Source organism: Pristiophorus japonicus, chromosome 9, assembly GCF_044704955.1.
Source record: "Pristiophorus japonicus isolate sPriJap1 chromosome 9, sPriJap1.hap1, whole genome shotgun sequence".
Taxonomy (NCBI): Eukaryota; Metazoa; Chordata; class Chondrichthyes; family Pristiophoridae; genus Pristiophorus; species Pristiophorus japonicus.
In genome coordinates, this window is record NC_091985.1 from 78,249,777 (window position 1) to 78,271,953 (window position 22,177).

Genomic DNA, 22,177 nt, shown 5'->3' on the forward strand with positions numbered 1-22,177 from the left:
CAATATACATTAAAATCCTCGCATTGGTAATGCTGTTACCGCCCCCACGTACATTGAAAACAATGGACAAAGATGTAACAGTAACTTCTGTTAATCTGACTTGTTCGAGAGGAGGTGCAAAACTTCTCTTCGCTTGTTAAAACAAACATACTATTTTCTCCAACTAACCATAAGGCCATGAGAGATTCATTAATATACAAATTAGGGACAGGTTGTTAACTGTGCTTTATGTTCTGTTGTAAATGTGGATAGCTAAAATTGTATGCTACATGTATAGTGAAATATAGCAACATTTTTGACTTTCTTAAATATTTACAGTATTTAAACATGCAACTGGGAATTTAGAAAAAAACAGATACTTTTAAAGAAATTACACAAGTTTGTTACCTGCATGTGAGGCCACGCCGCTTCCAAGGATGGCTCATCCTCTTCTGGATCAAAATCCGGATTGTCGCTGGGAGGAAGGGTTCTGAAAATATTACAGGTAATCTGCAACAAGATTATAGTTTGTGAGAAGGGTTTTTATTCAAGAACAGGCTATGGTAATAAGTTCCAAGAAGACTGTAAGAGTGCTCAATTTATCTGAAAACAGTTGAAATATCCACATTATTCTAATTAGTTAAATATAGTTTCCAATTTCCCCCACAAAATTCCAAAGACCCATGTACCTGAACATAAGGATTTTCAATATTTGTGTTATACCATGATTTTCTACATTACATTCAAGATTCCAAAGCCCCATGCAATAACTTCATATTTTAAAGTACATCGCATTTTTTTCAAATTTGCCTGATACTAAAGAATCATACAAGCTTTTATTCTGACCCATTAGCACTTGCTGAAAGAATACATTGAGCCAAAAATTGCAGTCGGAGGCTTCCCAAGATTTTTTAACGAAAGTACTGGTGGTCCTGGAGGAACGAACATTTGCACTCCGAAGCCGAGATGCGCAACCCAGCGAGCATATCCCAGGAGCGTATGGGCATCCTGGGATCACGTGGGCCTGGACCATCAATGAACATGGTGTATTCTCATTTAAGCAGTATGGAGCTCCCATCACTATCAATGAGAATACCCCTAAAATACAAAAACAAAAGACCTCACATATTTAAAATTCATTGAAATTGAATTAAATTAAATGTTTTAGAAAAAAAATATTGTTTTGAAATTTTTTTAGTATGTTTTAATAGGGTTAAAAATAAACTCATCGTAATGGACAGAGTTTTTAAATATGAAAATTAGTGATATTTAATTTTTTTATCTTTTAAAACACTTATGCTGGTGCTTTTACCAGGCATAAGAGTTTTAAGGACATTCGGTGGGCAGGAGTTGGGAAAATAGCCAAATCTCTGCCCGTGAAGGTTCTTCTGCCGGGAAGATGCGCGATCTGTCAAGACATTTTGGCAGATCGCAAGTGCCGGATTTAGACGCATGCGCTTCGTGCACATCATACGCACCCGGAGGGGCCGCAATTTACAGCCCATTAGCAGCCAAAGTTTGGTCTGGCACGAACAAACTTGTTTCATGATTGCTGATTTTGGAATGGACCAGAATTGTCTATGTTGTTGAAGCAATATTATTAAATTGTGTAGTAAATTTGCTTCCAAACTAGAGTGGAGTAAGAAAGTCTGTTGAAATATAGGTATGCTTTTACATAATGGCGTACAAAAGTCTAAAATCCTTCATTTGTATACTACTGCTTGCAGGAAGACCTGGATGACATTCTTCCTTGTGGCAAGTAACAAGTGCCAGGCAACGACCATCTCCAATCAGAGAGAGTCGAACCATTGCCCCCTTGAGATTCAATGGCATTACCATCACCGAATCCCCCATCAACATCCTGGGGGTCACCATTGACCAGAAACTTAATTGAACCAACCACATAAATACTGTGGCGACAAGAGCAGGTCAGAGGCTGAGTATTCTGCGGCAAGTGTCACATCTCCCGACTCCCCAAAGCCATTCCACCACCCACAAGGCACAAGTCAGGAGTGTGATGGAATACTCTCCACTAGCCTGGATGAGTGCAGCTCCAACAACACTCAAGAAGCTCGACACCATCCAGGAAAAAGCAGCCCACTGATTGGCACCAATTTTGTTTTGTACATAGCGGGCCTTTTCATTTGTGAGCACATTTTACAACAACTTTTACAACAACCACCACTTGAAAGCATATATACACAGTCATTCCATAGTGCCAGCCCACCATCTCAAATGGAACATAAGAACATAAGAATTAGGAACAGGACCAGTGGAAACAACCTCTCCGCCTCGATCTTGTCTATCCCTTTCATTATTTTAAATGTTTCTATAAGATCACCCTTCATCCTTCTGAACTCCAACGAGTAAAGACCCAGTCTACTCAATCTATCATCATAAGGTAACCCCCTCATCTCCGGAATCAACCTAGTGAATCGTCTCTGTACCCCCTCCAAAGCCAGTATATCCTTCCTTAAGTAAGGTGACCAAAACTGCACGCAGTACTCCAGGTGCGGCCTCACAAATACCCTATACAGTTGCAGCAGGATCTCCCTGCTTTTGTACTCCATCCCTCTGGCAATGAAGGCCAACATTCCATTCGCCTTCCTGATTACCTGCTGCACCTGCAAACTAACTTTTTGGGATTCATGCACACGGACCCCGAGGTCCCTCTGCACCTTAGCATGTTGTAATTTCTCCCCATTCAAATAATATTCCCTTTTACGGTTTTTTTCTCCCAAGGTGGATGACCTCACACTTTCCGACATTGTATTCCATCTGCCAAACCTTAGCCCATTCGCTTAACCTATCCAAATCTCTTTGCAGCCTCTCTGTGTCCTCTATACAACCCGCTTTCCCACTAATCTTTGTGTCATCTGCAAATTTTGTTACACTACACTCTGTCCCCTCTTCCAGGTCATCTATGTATATTGTAAACAGTTGTGGTCCCAGCACCGATCCCTGTGGCACACCACTAACCACCGATTTCCAACCCGAAAAGGACCCATTTATCCCGACTCTCTGCTTTCTGTTCGCCAGCCAATTCTCGATCCATGCTAATACATTTCCTCTGACTCCGCGTACCTCTATCTTCTGCAGTAACCTTTTGTGTGGCACCTTATCGAATGCCTTTTGGAAATCTAAATACACCACATCCATCGGTACACCTCTATCCAACATGCTCGTTATATCCTCAAAGAATTCCAGTAAATTAATTAAACATGATTTCCCCTTCATGAATCCATGCTGCGTCTGCTTGATTGCACTATTCCTATCTAGATGTCCTGCTATTTCTTCCTTAATTATAGTTTCAAGCATTTTCCCCACTACAGATGTTAAACTAACCGGCCTATAGTTACCTGCCTTTTGTCTGCCCCCTTTTTTAAACAGAGGCGTTACATTGGCTGCTTTCCAATCCGCTGGTACATCCCCAGAGTCCAGAGAATTTTGGTAGATTATAACGAATGCATCTGCTATAACTTCCGCCATCTCTTTTAATACCCTGGGATGCATTTCATCAGGACCAGGGGACTTGTCTACCTTGAGTCCCATTAGCCTGTCCAGCATTCAGTACTACCCCTCTAGTGATAGTGATTGTCTCAAGGTCCTCCCTTCCCACATTCCTGTGATCAGCAATTTTTGGCATGGTTTTTGTGTCTTCCACTGTGAAGACCGAAGCAAAATAATTGTTTAAGGTCTCAGCCATTTCCACATTTCCCATTATTAAATCCCCCTTCTCATCTTCTAAGGGACCAACATTTACTTTAGTCACTCTTTTCCGTTTTATATATCTGTAAAAGCTTTTACTATCTGTTTTTATGTTTTGCGCAAGTTTACCTTCGTAATCTATCTTTCTTTTCTTTATTGCTTTTTTAGTCATTCTTTGCTGTTGGACAATCAGACAAGGTTCCATACACGGTTAACATAACTTCTCTGCTTTTGAAATGAATCCCAGAACTTTATTTACACTCTTATGGCTTTTTTAACCTGCGTTGTTACTTTTGATAATTTGTGAATCTATACCCATAGATCCCTTTGCACCTCGAACCATTTAGACTTGTGTTCAAAGGAATAGGTGGCCTCCTTATTCCTCCTACCAAAATGAACCACCTCACACTTATTTATTATTGAAATTCATCTGTCATTTACATTCCCATTTTACAAGTTTGATTGTGGTAAAATTAATTGAAAGCTTTTAGTTTGTCACGTACAAACTCTATTGAAAAAAATACTTGTCAGAAATGACTGGGATATAAAAGAACTGCATAATAATGTATTAACACTTCAGAAACATTACTGAGTTACACGGTTATGTATCGACAAACAATCCAAAAGCCCAAAGAGAGCTTAAAGAGGCATATCTATTCGTGCAATTAGTATTAATTTTAAAGTTTTCAATGTATAAGTCCTTCCCTCATCACTGTAACAATGGCTGCACAAGTAGCAGGAGCAGCAGCTTTCCTATGTCGCTGAAGTGCTGTACATCCACATAAGTAATTAGAATATCAAAATGCAACCAGACAACCAACAAATATAAAGTGCTGCAGTTCTTTAGTTCACAGTATTAAAAAGAATTGAACAAAAACAGTTATCCGTATTTCCAACTTTAATCACGTCCATTAATAAACGTTGTCTTCTTGAACCAGCATCCCTCATGTAACATGTCAGAAATGCAGCACTTATTCACAAGTGCAGAAAAAAAACATACACAAGTTGCGTCAACTAATTAAAAACAAACAGCAGGAAAAGCTATGATTTAACAGAAATAAATATTCATCTTTCTTCCTGGACAGGAGAACCAATGACTTGAAAACTAATATGGTGACGTAACAATGTTAATTTATGAATATTTGGTCACTTTTTTAAATATTTGATATGGATTAAGTTTGCCAACAGATAGATGATCACATTGTATAAATCAACATCAATTTCACCCAAAATGATTTCCGAAATAAAACTATTTATAAAACTAAAAATAAAATACGAGATCATTTTTGTATCCTATATTTTATGAATGAAGAGTTCAATCCTTGAACAAAATATAAGTTTTGGGTGAAAGACAAGTCACAAAATTAGTGAGGTATTTTGGACCTGAAGAGTGAACTGTAACTTGAGGCACTTTACAAGTGTTGTTGCACTTGGTAGATTCTTCCATCACATGAGCTTTCTGTAAATTATAGTATGTGCAATATAGTTGTTTTCCATGACTTCTTATAAAGTGTTACAAGACAAAAAGTTGAGGCTGGCTAAAGTTGCCTTCGGAACCTCTTAATTTTATGCACACTTTTTAAAAAAAAAGAAGTTTGTATAAACATGTATCATTGACATTGATCTCTGATGTTTAAATTTACTGTTATCGGTAACAGGTCCCCATGAATTTTTTAATTTTACTTTTTAAAGCTTGGAGCCATAGTGGCTGATAGAGTTTCAAGATCAAACGGTTACGGTCATCCTTTGTGTAATTCTGGATTAATTGATTTATTTTTCATCCTGTCTATCATACATTTTCTTAAATTTGAATAATCAAGTTTGTTGATGTTTAAAAGCAGTCAGCAGTCGTGAGTCTTGTTACTGTAGATGTCTTATTATAAGGTGCAAAAGATTGAGCATTATACAACCCATATACCATAAACAACTCAGAAGGGAGCTATAATGAGATAGGTATTAAAAAAAATGAACTTAACAGGAATTAGATAAATGTAAATTCTATAAATTAGATTCCATCAAAGTGTAACAGAAATCTTGTCCTTTAACTAAAGATAATTAAAAATCTTGTTTGGTAATTAAACGATTTGATTTTTTCGATATTTGAGCCACTCCTGTAACCCTCCTGGTAATGCATTTAACATAAATGCTGTTGGCGCCATTGTTTGTTTTGACTGGCTGGTGGACCAGCATGTGATAACTTGCATATGTTTGTTCCTCCACCGCATTTAATGTTTGCTTCCATAGACTGGGTGTTAACATTACCTGTATTGATGATTGCAGAATGTATACAGGATAATATGATGGATGTACACTACTTTGGAGCTCATTATTTGTTCATTCTGAGCTTGCTCACTTTAAAAAAATATATATATATTTTTGTATTTGTACATTACCCCATGGATACATTGATTCAAAATTGACCCATTTAAATGTGTTCGTGAAATGTAATCTGCAATTATAAATCAATTGTTCCTGTATTCTAAAATGTGTATAATATTCTGCCGGTCTCAAAGTACAATTTTATTCGTTCCCCCAGCCTCCTCCACCAAATAATTTTCTCTCTTCCTCTCCAGCAGGCAGTGTGTTGGACTATGATTCCATCAATGCACTTTGGTACTTGAACAATACCATGGGGCATTTGGATGGAGTCCAGAGAGTGTTAACTGGTTATAAAATCATCACAGCCAAGCCTGATACTGGTTCATCAGATGTTCATACGCAAGCATGCCTTCCAGTAAGGGTCAACGGATATGATCAAGAGCAGAAACCCTAGCTGATTTCCTCTCTCCGGCACCCAGCCACTAATTGCTTAGCTGAGAGAAGCTAAAATCAATTGTAGTGTCCCTATAAGACCTGCTATTCATCACAGACTAGAGGAAATCGGCACGGTCTCGGCCTGCAAGACCATCAACAGGCTGGGGCCATTGGAGGGAGCAGCGTGCAGTGGCCTGGCCCGAAAATCGGTGCGGTCCCAGCCTGCAAAACCATCAGCAGGCTGGGGCCATTGGAGGGAGCAGCGTGAGGCAGCATGCCACTGCAGGGAGCAGCGCATGCTGCTGCAGGAGGGCGATGGCTGCAAAGCCAGGTCGCTGATTGCAGTGTGGGCAGGCGCAGCAGGAGGGGGAAGGAATGGCAAGAGTTTGTAGAGGGAAGTGGCCGGGGCCCAGAAGAGGCGTGAGTTTGGGGCCCAGAAGAGGCGAGGGCCCAGGGGCAGCACAGGGCAGCCACACTGCGATGTGTGTGCACGCTAGGTCCGTGCAGCAGAGCTGGTCTCCAGTTGACTTGGGTAATCCTTGCCACTGGACCAAGACCCAGTTCTGTCAAGTCCGTGTGATGGCTGATGTGCAACGGCCACCACACGTTAAAAAAAATCTACGCACAGGCATCTTCATCCTTCAAGACGTAGTTCGGGATCTGGAGTATTTGGTCCTTCATTGAAACACCCATGAATTCATCCCTTTTTGGCGTGAAAGCAAGTCATCCTCGCTTCGAGGGACTGCCTATGATGATGATGATGAATTTATGAATTTCACTTCTAATGTTTTTCTCTCAGACATTCTCCAGAATATTAATCCCTGTTCTTAAGAAAAGTGTTGAATTATTTTAGGTGCTTCGCAATTAAATAGCGGAAAATGAACTTCATTGCACTCAATTTTTAATCTCCTAATTCAAACATTTATTCCAAATTGAAATTGTACATTATCAGTTTAATCAAAGTATTTTCTGTGTCTTTCTCAATAAACAAATAGTGGTTTCTTCTAAAGTAGCTTCTTGCAACTTTTACACATCAATATATAACTCTTGTTTCTATTAATATTCCACTCAACATTTAAGAGGAAATCTATGGGCCTAAAATTGAGGTCAGAGGCTTCCTTCATACGAACGCCTCCGGCCCGAAAGAAATCTAAGAAAGTACCTGGTGGTCTCAGAGGAACGTACGATCCCAGTTGGAGGCCTAGATTTGCTGTGCAGCGCATAGGGAGATATCTTTCAGGTAGGTAAGTCCAAGCTGGAGTCACGTATGCCTGGACAACCATTCACGATGCAGTATTCTCATTGATAAAAGTGGGAACTCCATTTGTACGAGTTCCCATTACTATCATTGAAAAAAAACCCTAAAACATCCAAACACAGCATAATAAATAAATAAAACATCTCACATATTTAAAATCAATTGAAATGAAATGTTTTAGAAAAAAGAGAGACTTTTGGGAATTTTTTTTAATGTGTTTTAATAACATTAAAAATAAACTTACTTTAATGGACAGGGTTTTTATTATAAAAATGTGTATTTAAATTTAATTTTTATATGTTTGAAAACTCTTACGCTGGTAAAAGTAGGCTATGCACCTGCTTTCACCAGGCGTAAAAGTTTGAAGGACATTTGCTGGGCATGAGATGGGCAAATAGCCCAATCTCTCCCACACAAATGTCCTTCTCCCAGTGATGCGGAGGATCTGTCAAGAGAAATCTTTGACAGATCGGAAAAGTCGGTTTTCGGCGCATGCGCATTGTGCCCCGAAAACCGGCTTTTACGAGGCCTCATCGGGTCCGTGCGCATTTCCTATGAACCCGGAGAGGCCAGAATGTTAGGCCCTATATTTACATTATTCCTGGGACTTGTTCGGACTATAGAACTACAGACAAAATAACATGGTTTGTGTTTTTCACCTTTTTTGGTTATCTTCATAAATGTCTTAATGATATATTTTTTAAGTCACTAACAAGTAATATGTAACTTCTACAAAATCTCCCCTTGCCCTTCCACTCCTCAACAGCATGGCTGCATTTCTGTGTAAAGCTATTCACTTCAGTCGATCGTTCAAAATCAAAGAGAAATTTCAATTTTAAAATGTTTTAAGCAATTCAGAACCTCTTTAAAAGCGTTTGGACTTCAAGACCTGGTTGAAACTTGTTCAGATGAGGGGAAAATTGATTTTTTTGCTTGTTTCTTCCAAAATCATAGTCTAAATTTAGGGGGCGGGAGGTGCGGGGGAGAAAGGTGTTTTTAATCACTCATTTTTTTTTAAAAAAGTTTATGAAAAATCTTTAAATTCTTTCAAGTCTCCTTGCAGCTTTGACAGAAAAAGTTACTTCAAGTTTTTCTTTCCCTCTTTAACGCTGTCGTTAAACATATAGCAAAAAATAATAAAATAAACTCTTATTCCAAACGGAGCTCAAATAAGAAAGTGAATAAAGTGGTTAAACTTCATAAGGCAGTGGTGAGGTTATCTCCTTGTTTTCTGTTGCCGTTACCTCCCTGTCTCAGACTCTGAGGTACTAACGGGGGCATAAGCTTTTACCCCCTCTCTCATAACATGATTTAAATAACCCTGTTTTTTTTATACATCTGAATAGAATTCAGTTTTCAGCCGTCCAGATAGACGGAGCGTCGGCTGAAGAAGCCCTGGGAAGAATTAGATCGTTGCGACAAGCTGAATTTGACTCGTAAGTGGCAATCCACAATCATTTCTATTGTAGTAAAAGGCATAGTATAGGTGATAAAATTGGTGGAAGAAATGTATCTAAACTTGCCTACAACCAGCAGCATTTTATTTGCCATTTCAGCCCTTTTTAAAAAAAAGAAAGCTTTGGAGGGGAGAGTTGAAGAGAACTTTCATCTTGCTACTTTGCCAATGAGAGCTACACCGATTGAGGGAGTAGGAGGGAGGGAACTATACACCGGGGTGACTTGATCCTGTAAATGTTGTGGGAATCACCAGACCAGGGTTCAGTGCCTATGCTCACTGAACCTGTGGAGGGACAATCACTTGAGCAGAAAAATAGAAACATAGAAAATAGGTGCTGGAGTAGGCCATTCGGTCCTTCGAGCCTGCACCACCATTCAATAAGATCATGGCTGATCATTCACCTCAGTACCCCTTTCCTGCTTTCTCTCCATACCCCTTGATCCCTTTAGCCGTAGGGGCCATATCGAACTCCCTCTTGAATATATCCAATGAACTGGCATCAACAACTCTCTGCGGTAGGGAATTCCACAGGTTAACAACTCTGAGTGAAGAAGTTTCTCCTCATCTCAGTCCTAAATGGCTTACCTCTTATCCTTAGATTGTGTCCCCTGGTTCTGGACTTCCCCAACATCGGGAACATTCTTCCTGCATCTAACCTGTCCAGTCCTGTCAGAATTTTATATGTTTCTATGAGATCCCCTCTCATCCTTCTAAACTCTAGTGAATACAGGCCCAGTCGATCCAGTCTCTCCTCATATGTCAGTCCTGCCATCGCGGGAATCAATCTGGTGAACCTTCGCTGCACTCCCTCAATAGAAAGAACATCCTCTCAGATGAGACCACCAAAACTGAACACAATATTCCAGATGAGGCCCTGTACAATTGCAGTAAGACCTCCCTGCACCTACAGTCAAATCCCCTCGCTATGAAGGCCAACATAGCATTTGCCTTCTTCACCGCCTGCTGTACCTGCATGCCAACTTTCAATGACTGATGTACCATGACACCCAGGTCTTGTTGCACCTCCCCTTTTCCTAATCTGCTGCCATTCAGATAATATTCTGCCTTCGTGTTTTTGCCCCCAAAGTGGATAACCTCACATTTATCCACATTAAACTGCATCTGCCATGCGTATGCCCACTCACCTAACCTGTCCAAGTCCACCCTGCAACTCTTAGCGTCCTCCTCACAGCTTACACCGCCACCCAGCTTAATGTCATCTGCAAACTTGGATATTACACTCAATTCCTTCATCTAAATCATGAATGTATATTGTGAAGAGCTGGGGTCCCAGCACTGAGCCCTGCCGGATGCACAAGTCACTGCCTGCCCTGCTGAAAAGAACCCGTTTATCCCGACTCTCTGCCAAACAGTTCTCTATCCACGTCAGTACTTTACCCCCAAAACCATGTGCTTTAATTTTGCACACGAATCTTGTGTGGGGCCTTGTCAAAAGCCTTTTGAAAGTCCAAATACACCACATTCACTGGTTCTCCCTTGTCCACTCTACCAGTTACATCCTCAAAAAATTCCAGAAGATTTGTCAAGCATGATTTCCCTTTCATAAATCCATGCTGACTTGGACCAATCCTGTCACTGCTTTCCAAATGCGCTGTTATTTCATCTTTAATAATTGATTCCAACATTTTCCCCACTACTGATGTCAGGCTAACTGGTCTAAAATTACCCGTTTTCTCTCTCCCTCCTTTCTTAAAAAGTGGTGTTACATTAGCTACCCTCCAGTCCATAGGAACCAATCCAGAGTCGATAGACTGTTGGAAAATGATCACCAATGCATCCACTATTTCTAGGGCCACTTCCTTAAGTACTCTGGGATGCAGACTATCAGGCCCCGGGGATTTATCGGCCTTCAATCCCATCAATTTCCCTAACACAATTTCCCGTCTAATAAGGATTTCCTTCAGTTCTTCCTTCTCACTAGACACTCAGTCCCCTAGTATTTCCGGAAGGTAATTTGTGTCTTTCTTCATGAAGACAGAACCAAAGTATTTGTTCAACTGCTCTGCCATTTCTTTGTTCCCCATTATAAATTCACTTGATTCTGACTGCAAGGGACCTACGTTTGTCTTCACTAATCTTTTTCTCTTCACATATCTATAGAAGCTTTTGCAGTCAGTTTTTATGTTCCCAGCAAGCTTCCTCTCATACTCTATTTTCCCCCTCATAATTAAACCCTTTGTCCTCCTCTGCTGAATCCTAAATTTCTCCCAGTCCTCAGGTTTTTCTGGCCAATTTATATGCCTCTTCCTTGGATTTAACATTATCCTTAATTTCCCTTGTTAGCCACGGTTGAGCCACCTTCCCCATTTTATTTTTACTCCAGACAGGGATGTACAATTGTTGAAGTTCATCCATGTGATCTTTAAAAGTTTGCCATTGCTTATCCACCGTCAACCCTTTAACTATCATTCGGCAGTCGATTCTAGCCAATTCACGTCTCATATCATCGAAGTTACCTTTCCTTAAGTTCAGGACCCTAGTCTCTGAATTAACTGCGACACTCTCCATCTTCTTAAAGAATTCTAACATATTGTGATCACTCTTCCCCAAGGGGCCTCGCACAACAAAATTGCTCATTAGTCCTTTCTCATTACACATCACCCAGTCTAGGATGGCCAGCCCTCCAGTTGGTTCCTCGACATATTGGTCTAGAAAACCATCCCTAATAGTTTTTGTTGGATTTGAGGTCCTTGTTTTGAGGCAGTCAGCTTATTCCATTTAAGTCTGCACCTGCCAGCTGACAGTTAGCAAATTATACCTATTGTAATATTTTATTCTAACATTCGGGTACTGAATATACTGGGTGTAGTAATATTTTGATCCATTTAAAACTTTTTTTTTTGCTCTTTGTGCCTTTCCCAGGTGACTAAGTGGCTGCAAGCGGACAAGGATTATGGAGGAAGTGTAAGTAGATCTATGTAGTAACCTGAGCTTTTCCCCTGTCCATCTGCATGCGCACTTTGGCTGCTGCTCCGGACCCGAGCTATTCAATACTTTTCCACTTTTACCCTTCTTTTCTTTTCTCATTATCCCTCCCTGACCGTTCTCCCCATGTGATCACACCTCCTTTCATCTCTCGTCTCTTGGATATTCTGCTCTCCCAAATCCCTACAATCCTTCATTACTCTTCGACCTTCCTACTCTCTTGCTGCCATCCTAGGCTTGACTCCCTCCTAGATAAGCCAACAGCTTCCCCCTATGCCTCTCTTGGCATCCTATGAAGGTCCCATCGAGGCACTAGTTGCTGCTTCTTTACGAGCAGCAGCCCTAACTGTCCCATCCTACTTTCTCGCCAACCTCCCCGCCCAGCACACCCACTCCCAGCACTAACCCTATGGATGTAGGCAGTGGGGCAGCCATCACCGACCCTCTCTGCATTTCCCTCCAGAACATCCAGTCGCTTGCAAACAAGGCCCTTCCATCCATGAGCTTATTGTGGATGATGGCTTCAGCAATGTGGCCCTGTCAGAAACTTGGTTGAAGGGCAATGACACCTTTCCCTTAAGTGAAACCTACCCGCCTGGCTATACCTTCCACCATTTGCCCCGCTCAGACCGCCGTGGTAACGGTGTCTCTCATCAGCAAAGCACACCTTGGTCTGTCTCCCAACTCCTCCTGCACTTTCTCCTCCTTTGAGCATCTCAGCTCTCTCACCTCTCATTTAAAATTCTTGTTCTCGACTGCCCACCCAAGTACCATAAACATTTACCAATATTTCTTCATTGCTTTCCTCCCTCTGCACCAAATGACTTCTCATCCTTGGTGATTTCAATCTCCTTCTCAATTCATTATGCTCTATCTCCTCTGAGTTCACTAACCCCCTACCCTCCCTTAATCTCTCCCTCCATATAAACTCACTAACCCATACTCACGGCCACCCCCTTGACCTTGCCATCTCGCGTTGCCTCGCTACTCCCATCGTGTCTGTTGTGTATCTGTAAAGCATGCACTCCCATGTTCCGCCACCAGGGAGCACATCCCCTGAATCCCAGCATCCCTTGGGAGCACTGGACATAAGCCAGCCCCTAAGGCCTGTTACTCACTCTGGAGTGTCTTAATAAAAAGACTGAGATCACTGTTACTTTAACCTCCCAGTGTGCAGTCTCATCTGAGTTAGGAACACAATATCTGGTGACGAGGGTACGAATCCAACGCATAGATGCAGCAAACTGTGGGCATTCTGGAGAAGTTCTCGGAGGGTGAGGACTGGAAGCCAAAGTCGAACGGCTAGACCAGTACTTTGTAGCCAACAAACTGGACGGAGAAGGAAGCGCTGCAAAAAGGAGAGCGGTCCTCCTCATGGTCTGCGGGGCACCGACCTACAGCCTCATGAAGAATCTTCTGGCTCCGGTGAAATTCACAGATAAATCGTACGAGGAACTGTGTACACTGGTTCAGGAGCATCTTAACCCGAGGGAGAGAGTGCTGATGGCAAGGTATCGGTTCTACACGTGCCAGCGATCTGAAGGTCAGGAAGTGGCGAGCTACGTCGCCAAGATAAGGCGACTTGCAGGACAATGTGAGTTTGATGGCTACCTGGAGCAAATGCTTAGAGACTTTTTTGTACTGGGCATTGGCCACGAGACCATCCTACGAAAACTTTTGACTGTACAGACACCGACCCTCAGTAAGGCCATTGCGATAGCACAGGCATTTATGTCCACCAGCGATAACACCAAACAAATCTCTCAGCACACAAGTGCTAGCAATGTTCATAAATTAACTGGAACTGTGTTTGTGAGCAGAAATGTACAGGGCAGAAACCACGAGTCTGCAACTGCCAGCAGACCTCAGGTGACCCAGATGACTCAGAATCCGGAACAAAGGATGAATGCAAGGCAATTCACGCCTTGTTGGCGTTGTGGAGGCTTCCATTCAGCCTATTTATGCCGCTTCAAAGGGTATGTTTGCAAGAACTGTGGAACAATGGGGCATCTCCAACAAGCTTGCAAACGAGCTGCAAGCTCTGCAAAACCTGCTAACCACCACATGGCAGAGGAAGAGCGATCCATGGTGGATCAAAGCAATTTCGAGCCTGAGAGAGAGGAAGCAGATGCTGAAGTACACGGGGTGCACACATTTTTGACGAAATGTCCACCTATAATGCTAAATGCAAAATTGAATGGCTTACCCGTAGCCATGGAACTGAACAATGGCACTAGCCAATCCATCATGAGTAAAAAGATGTTTGCGAGACTGTGGTGCAACAAGGCATTCAGACCAGCCCTGAGCCCCATCCACACGAAACTGAGAACATACACCAAAGAGCTTATCACTGTCCTGGGCAGCACCATGGTCAAGGTCACCTTCGAGGGCACGGTGCACGAACTGCCACTCTGGATTGTCCCGGGTGATGGCCCACACTGCTTGGAAGGAGCTGGCTGGGCAAAATCTGCTGGAACTGGGATGACATTCGAGCACTATCACATGTCGATGAGGCCTCATGTACCCAGGTTCTTAACAAATTTCCTTCCCTTTTTGAGCCAGGCATTGGAAACTTTTCCGGGACGAAGGTGCGGATCCACTTGGTCCCAGAGGCACGAACCATTCACCACAAGGCGCGAGCGGTACCTCACATGATGAGGGAGAGAGTGGAAATTGAGCTGAACAGGCTGCGATGTGAGGGCATCATCTCCCCAATGGAATTCAGCGAGTGGGCCAGCCCGATTGTTCCAGTACTGAAAAGTGATGGCATGGTCAGGATTTGCGGCGATTATAAAGTAACTATTAATTGTTTCTCGCTACAGGACCAATATCCGCTACCTAACGCAGACGACCTACTTGCGATGCTGGCAGGAGGCAAGACGTTCACCAAGCTCGACCTGACTTCGGCCTACATGACGCAGGAGCTGGAGGAGGCTTCGAAGGGCCTCACCTGCATCAACACGCACAAGGGACTGTTCATCTACAACAGATGCCCATTTGGAATTCGGTCGGCTGCAGCGAGCTTCCAGGAGAAACATGGAGTACCACGCACAGTAGTTGCTCAGGACAACATATTGGTCACGGGTCGGGATACCGTCGAGCATCTACAAAACCTGGAGGAGGTCCTCCAGTGACTGGATCGCGTAGGGCTGCAGCTGAAGAGGTCGAAATACGTCTTCATGGCAACAGAAGTAGAGTTTTTGGGGAGAAAGATCACGGCGGACGGCATTCGGCCCATAGACGCCAAGGCAGAGGCTATCAGGAACGCGCCCAGGTCACAGAACGTCACGGAGCTGCGGTCATTCCCGGGACTCAACTATTTTGGTAACTTCCTACAGGGGTTAAGCACCCTTTTAAAGCCCCTACATGTGTTATTGCGTAAAGGTGAGAACTGGGTATGGGGAAAAAACCCAAATAATTGCTTTTGAGAAAGCCAGAAACATTTTATGCACCAACAAGCTACTTATATTGTGTAACCAGTGTAAAAGACTTGGGCTAGCATGTGATGCGTCGTCGTACGGAGTTGAGTGTGTACTACAAGCTAACGTTGCGGGGAAGTTGCAACCTGTCGCCTATGCCTACAGAAGCTTGTCTAAGGCCGAGAGGGCCGACAGCATGATTGAGAAAGAGGCATTAGCATGTTTGTTCGGGGTAAAGAAAATGCATCAGTAGCTGTTTGGCCTCAAATTTGAGCTGGAAACCGATCACAAGCCCCTCATATCCCTGTTCGCTGAAAACAAGGGGATAAATACTAATGCCTCAGCCCGCATACAAAGGTGGGCACTCGTGCTTTCAGCGTATTAACTATACCATCCGCCACAGGCCAGGCACCGAGAACTGTGCGAATGCTCTCAGTCGGCTACCATTGCCCACCACAGGAATGGAAATGGCGCAGCCTGCAAACTTGTTGATGGTGGCGCAGCCCGCAGACTTGTTGATGGTGGCGCAGCCCGCAGACTTGTTGATGATCATGGAAGCGTTTGAAAATGAAATATCACCTGTCGCGGCCCGCCAGATTAGGGAATTGGACTAGCCAAGGTCCTCTGCTGTCCCTAGTAAAAAACTGTGTACTGCAAGGGAGCTGGGCCAGCATCCCTGTTGAAATGCAAGAGCTAATCAAGCTGTTCCAGCGGCGAAAGGACGAGCTGTCCATTCAGGTAGACTGCCTGTTGTCGGATAACCGCGTAATGCTACCCAAAAAGGGCAGGGAGACGTTCAACTCGGATCTCCACAGCACACACCCGGGTATAGTAATGATGAAAGCGATAGCCAGATCCCACGTGTGGTGGCCCGGTATCGACTCTGACTTAAGAGTCCTGTGTACAGCAATGCAGCATGTGTGCTCAGTTGAGCAACGTGCCCAGAGAGGTACCACTAAGTTTGCGGTCCTGGCCCTCCAGACCATGGTCAAGGATCCGTGTCGACAATGCGGGCCCGTTTCTCGGTAAAATGTTCCTGTTGGTGGTGGATGCTTTTTCAAAATGGATTGAATGTGAAATAATGTCGGGAAGCACCGCCACCGCCACTATTGAAAGCCTGAGGGCCATGTTTGCCACTCACGGCCTGCCTGACATACTGGTCAGTGACAACGGGCCATGTTTCTTTTCACCAGTGCCGAATTTAAAGAATTCATGGCCCGCAATGGGATCAAACATGTCACCTCGGCCCTGTTTAAACCAGCCTCCAATGGGCAGGCAGAGCGGGCAGTACAAACAATCAAACAGAGCCTTAAATGAGTCACAGAAGGCTCACTCCAAACCCGCCTGTCCCGAGTACTGCTCAGCTACCGCACGAGACCTCACTCGCTCACAGGGGTGTCCCCGGCTGAGCTACTCATGAAAAGGACACTTAAAACCAGACTCTCGCTGGTTCACCCCAACCTACATGATCAGGTAGAGAGCAGGCGGCAGCAACAAAATGTAAACGATGGTCGCGTCACTGTGTCATGGGAAATTGATCTGAATGTACCCTGTGTATGTTCTAAACTATGGACATGGTCCCAAGTGGATCGTGGGCACGGTGATAGCTAAAGAAGGGAAAACGGTGTTTGTAGTTAAACTAGACAATGGACAAATTTGTAGAAAGCACCTGGACCAAACGAGGCTGCGGTTCACAGACTGCCTGAACAACCCTCAGCAGACACCACCTTTTTCGAGCCCACAACACACACCCAAAGGATCAACGACACCACCCCGGACCAGGAAGTTGAACCCATCTCGCCCAACAAACCAGTAAGGCCAGGCTCACCCAGCAGCCCTGCAGGGTCAACATGCCAGCCCAGCGAGGGCACAGCCAATACACCAGAACAGACACTTGTACCGAGGCGGTCCACCAGGGAAAGAAAGGCTCCCTACCGCCTCACCTTGTATATAGTTTCACTTTGACTTTGGTTGGGGGGGGGGGGGGCGCGGGGAAAGTGATGTGTATCTGTAAAGCATGCACTCCCATGTTCCGCCACCAGGGAGCGCATCCCCTGAAGTCCCAAGAGATCCCAGCATCCCTTGGGAGCACTGTATATAAGCCGGCCCCTAAGGCCTGTTCCTCACTCTGGAGTGTCTTAATAAAGACTGAGGTCACTGTTACTTTAACCTCCCCGTGTGCAGCCTCATCTGTGTTAGGAACACAATTGTGTCAATCACAGATAAGGCCATCTCTGACGACTTCCTCGTATCGCTATCAACCCACGGCCCCCTTCCACCCCCTCCCCTACCTCCTTCTGTGTCTGCCCCTGGAAAAAACTCTCTCTCAACTCTCTTACAACTGCACTTATGAACTCCCAACTGTCCAGCCTCTGGCCTTCCATTCACCGTCATTTCTGCAACTACCGATTTGCTGAATCACACCCTCACCACCACCTTTGATGCCTTAGTCCCTGTTAAAACAATTACTCTCTCTCACCCTGGCCGTTCCCCCTGCTACAGCCCTGATTTTCGTTCCCTTATGTCCAAGGGATGCAGACTTTAACGGATATGGCGAACAACTGGTTCAGCCATTCACTGCCAGATCTGGCTGGACCACATGAAGCACTATCGGGTGCTGCTCTCGTCTGCCAAAATCGCTCACTATTCCAGAATCATTCTGGAATGTCAAGATAAATCCCGGCTTCTATTCTCCAATGCGAACAGCTTTTTAAAAACCGCTCTCCCCCAGTCTCCACCCTCACCTCCGACAATAAGTGTGAGGAGCTCATGGACTTCTTCGTCTCCAAGATTGAGACCATTCGGTCGCCCGCCTCTGCCTCTTCCCTTCCTTCCCCGAGCTCATCGGGTCAAACTTCCTCGAAGGATCCCCCCTGCCCTAGCCCTGACCTCACATCTTTCTCCAGCTTCTCTGATCTCCCCTAATGACTTTTCTGAGCTCAACCTGTCTATGAGCCCCACTTTCTGCTCTCTTGACCCTATTCTCACCAAATTGCAAACTACCGAACTTCCTTTTCTGGTCCCCATGTTAGCTGACATTGTTAATGGTTCTCTCTCAAGTGCTGTTCCCCTCTCCCTCAAATTTGCTGTCATCATCCCTCTCCTCAAAAAAAACCTTCGACCCCTCTGTCGTTGCAAACTACTGCCCCATCTCCAACCTCCGTTTCCTCTCCAAAGTCCTTGAAGGTGTTGTCGCCTTCCAAATCTGTGCCCATCGTTCCGGCAATTTCCATGTTTGAATCCCTCCAATCCGGATTCGGCGCCTGCCACAGTATTGAACCGGCTATCATCAAAGTCACAAATGACATTCTTTTTGACTGTGACAAAGGCAAACTATCCCTCCTTGTCCTTCTTGACTTGTGTGCAGCCTTTGACATGGTTGACCGCTCTATCCTTCAACAACTCTCCACCATCGTCCAGCTGGGTGGGACTGCACTTGCCTGGATCCATTCTTACCTATCTAACCATAGCGAAAGAATCACCGGCAACGGCTTCTCTTCCCGCCCCCACATCGTTACCTCTGGTGCCCCCAAGGATCTATCCTTGGTCCCCTCCTATTTCTCATCTACATGTTGCCCCTTGGCAACATCATCCGAAAACACAGCATCAGTTTCCACATGTACACCCAGCTCTACTTCAATACCACTTCTCTCGACCACTCCACGGTCTCTACATTGTCAGACTGCTTGTCCGACATCCAGTTCTGGATGAGCAGAAATTTTCTCCAATTGAATATTGGAAAGACCGAAGCCATTGTTTTCAGTCCCCGCCACAAATTCAGTTCCCTAGCTACTGACTCCATCCATCTCCCCAACTTCTGTCTGATGCTGAACCAGACTGCTCGCAACCTTGGTGTGACATTTGACCCTGAAATGAGCTTTTGACCACATATCTGCAGCATAACTAAGACCGCCTATTTCCACCTGCTCAGGGTGGTATTGCAGCCTGCCTCCCGAGTGGTTCAAGCATCGAAAGCGCTGCTTCAGCACTCCAATTGTCTTTTCGATAATATTACTTGTGGCTCGATGGCTCTTAGTATATAGTCGCTCAGCTTCTGTGTGAGGGTTCTGCAGGGCGGGGTCAAGAGCCAAGTGGCAAGGCCATACCCTTTGTCCCCCAGCATCCACCTTGTGGCTCAGACTTGAACAGGTCAGACACTGCTCTCACGAAGATGTGCGCATTCATGGATGCTCCCTGGAAAGTTGGAATTCACTGCCATTATGCACTGTATGGTCACATACGAGCTGCATGTTGAGGAGTGGAATCCCTTACGGTTTTGGTACACCTCCGCCTCCTGTAATGGTGCTCGTAGGGCAATATGAGTACAGTCAACAGCACCCTGAACCTTGGGGATGCTGGCAATGCGTTCAAATTCCAAAGCCCTGTCATTCTGTGCCTCCCTGGTCATTGGGAAGTTTATAAATTCCATCTGGCATGCATACAGTGCTTCGGTTACCTGTCAAATACACCGATGAGTAGCGTACTGAGAAATACAGCATATGTCCCTAGCTGATGCCTGAAAAGAGCCACATGCATAAAAGGAAAGTACCGCAGTCACCTTCATCTCGATAGAGAGTGCAGTAATGGGCTGCAGGTCTGCCTTAATGAACTGGGAAATCTCATTGATCACCTCTTTTCGGAAGCGCATCCTTCGAACACACTGTCGATCGGTCAGGTCCAAGTATGAGCGCTTCTCTCTGAAAACCCTTTGCGGGTAAGGCCTCATCCTCATCAGTCTGCGACCTCCTCTATTACCCTAATAACTGCTCAATAAACCTTCTCACATCTGGATCCTGCATTAGACAGGTAGTCAGCAATACAGGCTGAGATCGTACAGGTCCCATTCTTTTTAAATCTCCAGAATATTTTTCAATCAATAAAAATAACTAAAATGCCTTTGATCTTAATAATTTACTCAGTGTCAATAAATATACCTTTTCCACGGTAAAGTCACTGTTCACCTCAGAAATACAGAGGTGCTGCTGTAGCTGACTGTTCTCAATTTAAAAATGGCGGCTCCGAGCACTACCGCCCACATAACATCACGCAAAACCACCTTTTCCAGGACGGTATGCAGCTCCGGTGGTATGCCATGAAAATCGGACTTTTTGGGTGGTATGTGGGTGGTTCTGCATGGCGGACGGTGTGCATATCGTTCGGCGGTAGGTCAATGATGAATATTCCGCCGAATGGTATGTAGGTGTTTTTTCCACCAGGATTGTATTTTGGGGCGATGAATTTTGGGCCCTATGAGTTCTCATGCGAATTGTGGCAGAGAAAGGAAAAATAACCTGGTTGACCAAAGCAGAAAAACTGCTAATTTTTCTTTAATTTCCTATTACAGCACATGTGCACAAAGCCTTAAAATGCTATTTTTTTCCGACTGGATTTTTAAACAAAAATGTTGCAAACTAAACAATTCCACGCAGATCATGTTCCTAAGCACGATTAGGATTTCATAGTTCCTCTTTGCCATCCTAATTGCCAATACTATAGAATCATCAACAATTCAATATAGTAGGAGGCTATTTGGCTCATCGTGCCTGTACAAGAGCCAACTCTGCCATTGGAGCTATCCACACGAATCCCATTGCTCTGCTCTGGGCACCCTTTTATATTTTTCATTGTGATTTTCTATTTCCCTCCTTAATGTCCTGCTTCACTTGGTTTAAAGGACGCGCTTATTTGCATCAGAGAAACATCTGATTGGGTCCCTTTAATCACATGACCCCGATTGCTGATTGGTCCCCTTAGAGGATAAGACACACCAAGCAGTTCCTCTGGAATGTGAAATTCTCCCCCCCGCCCAAGTGCCTGACCTCCTCCTCTCTTTTCCCCTTCCGCGCCCACCCCCCCCACCATAGACCGGGCATTGTGTGGGGGTCACGGATTGTTAACAGGTTTATTGGGTATGAAGAGAAATCAACCAGGGGGAAGGAAAAGGTGGTGTGGGTGTAAAGGAAGCGGAGTTCAAAGAACTTGATCCATTTTCCTTAAATTTCCTCTCTCCCCGCTCAATCCCCTCTCCTCAGTCTCTCGCTCGCTCTCTTCCCCCGCCCCCCCGCAGTCGCTCTCTCTCCCCCAGTCTCCCTCTCTCTTCACCCACCTCCCTCCCCGCCCCAACGTCTCTCTCTCTCTCTCTCCCACCTCTGATTTTTTTTCTCTTTTCAGAAGGCCGCAAAAATGTTCGTGTAGATAACCACAGCGATATTCTAGGCAAATATCTTGAAGATAACCCAAAAGCCCTAAAAGCAGCTCCAGTGGTAATGAGCTCCATATGGATCGTGGTTCAGCCACACTTCCGGCTTCCTCGTACACTGCACTGCGCATGTGCGACTGGATCGAGCACGAATGCTGGAAAAGGGCGCGGAGTCCAAGACACGTATATGTAAAAGGACACAAAAAAGCTGTTGCAAATAATCACTCCATGGTTTAAATAGCTACTGGAGGTGATTTCCCAATAACACTTTCCAAGAAAATATCCCACTGAATCTCCCCCTTTAGGCTTTAACGTGATAGCACTTCTGCCTCCAAGTCAAAAGATTACAGTTCAAGTTTCATGATGAAGTTGAGCAAAAACTTAGGCAGACACTTCAGTGCATCACTGCAGGAATGCTGTATTGTTGGAAGTGCCATCTTTTAAATGAAACGTTA

General features: G+C 44.4%; 1 protein-coding gene across 1 annotated transcript in view; it reads right to left on the reverse strand.

Moving 5' to 3' along the window:
* The window catches only part of ppp2r5a (protein phosphatase 2, regulatory subunit B', alpha isoform), a 277,052-nt gene that overhangs the window by 93,198 nt on the left and 161,677 nt on the right, over positions 1-22,177 (reverse strand). Inside the window, exon 3 of the mRNA XM_070889507.1 lies at positions 388-489. Within this exon, the coding sequence (XP_070745608.1) occupies positions 388-489 (102 nt within the window). The remainder of the gene's footprint in view (positions 1-387; positions 490-22,177) is intronic.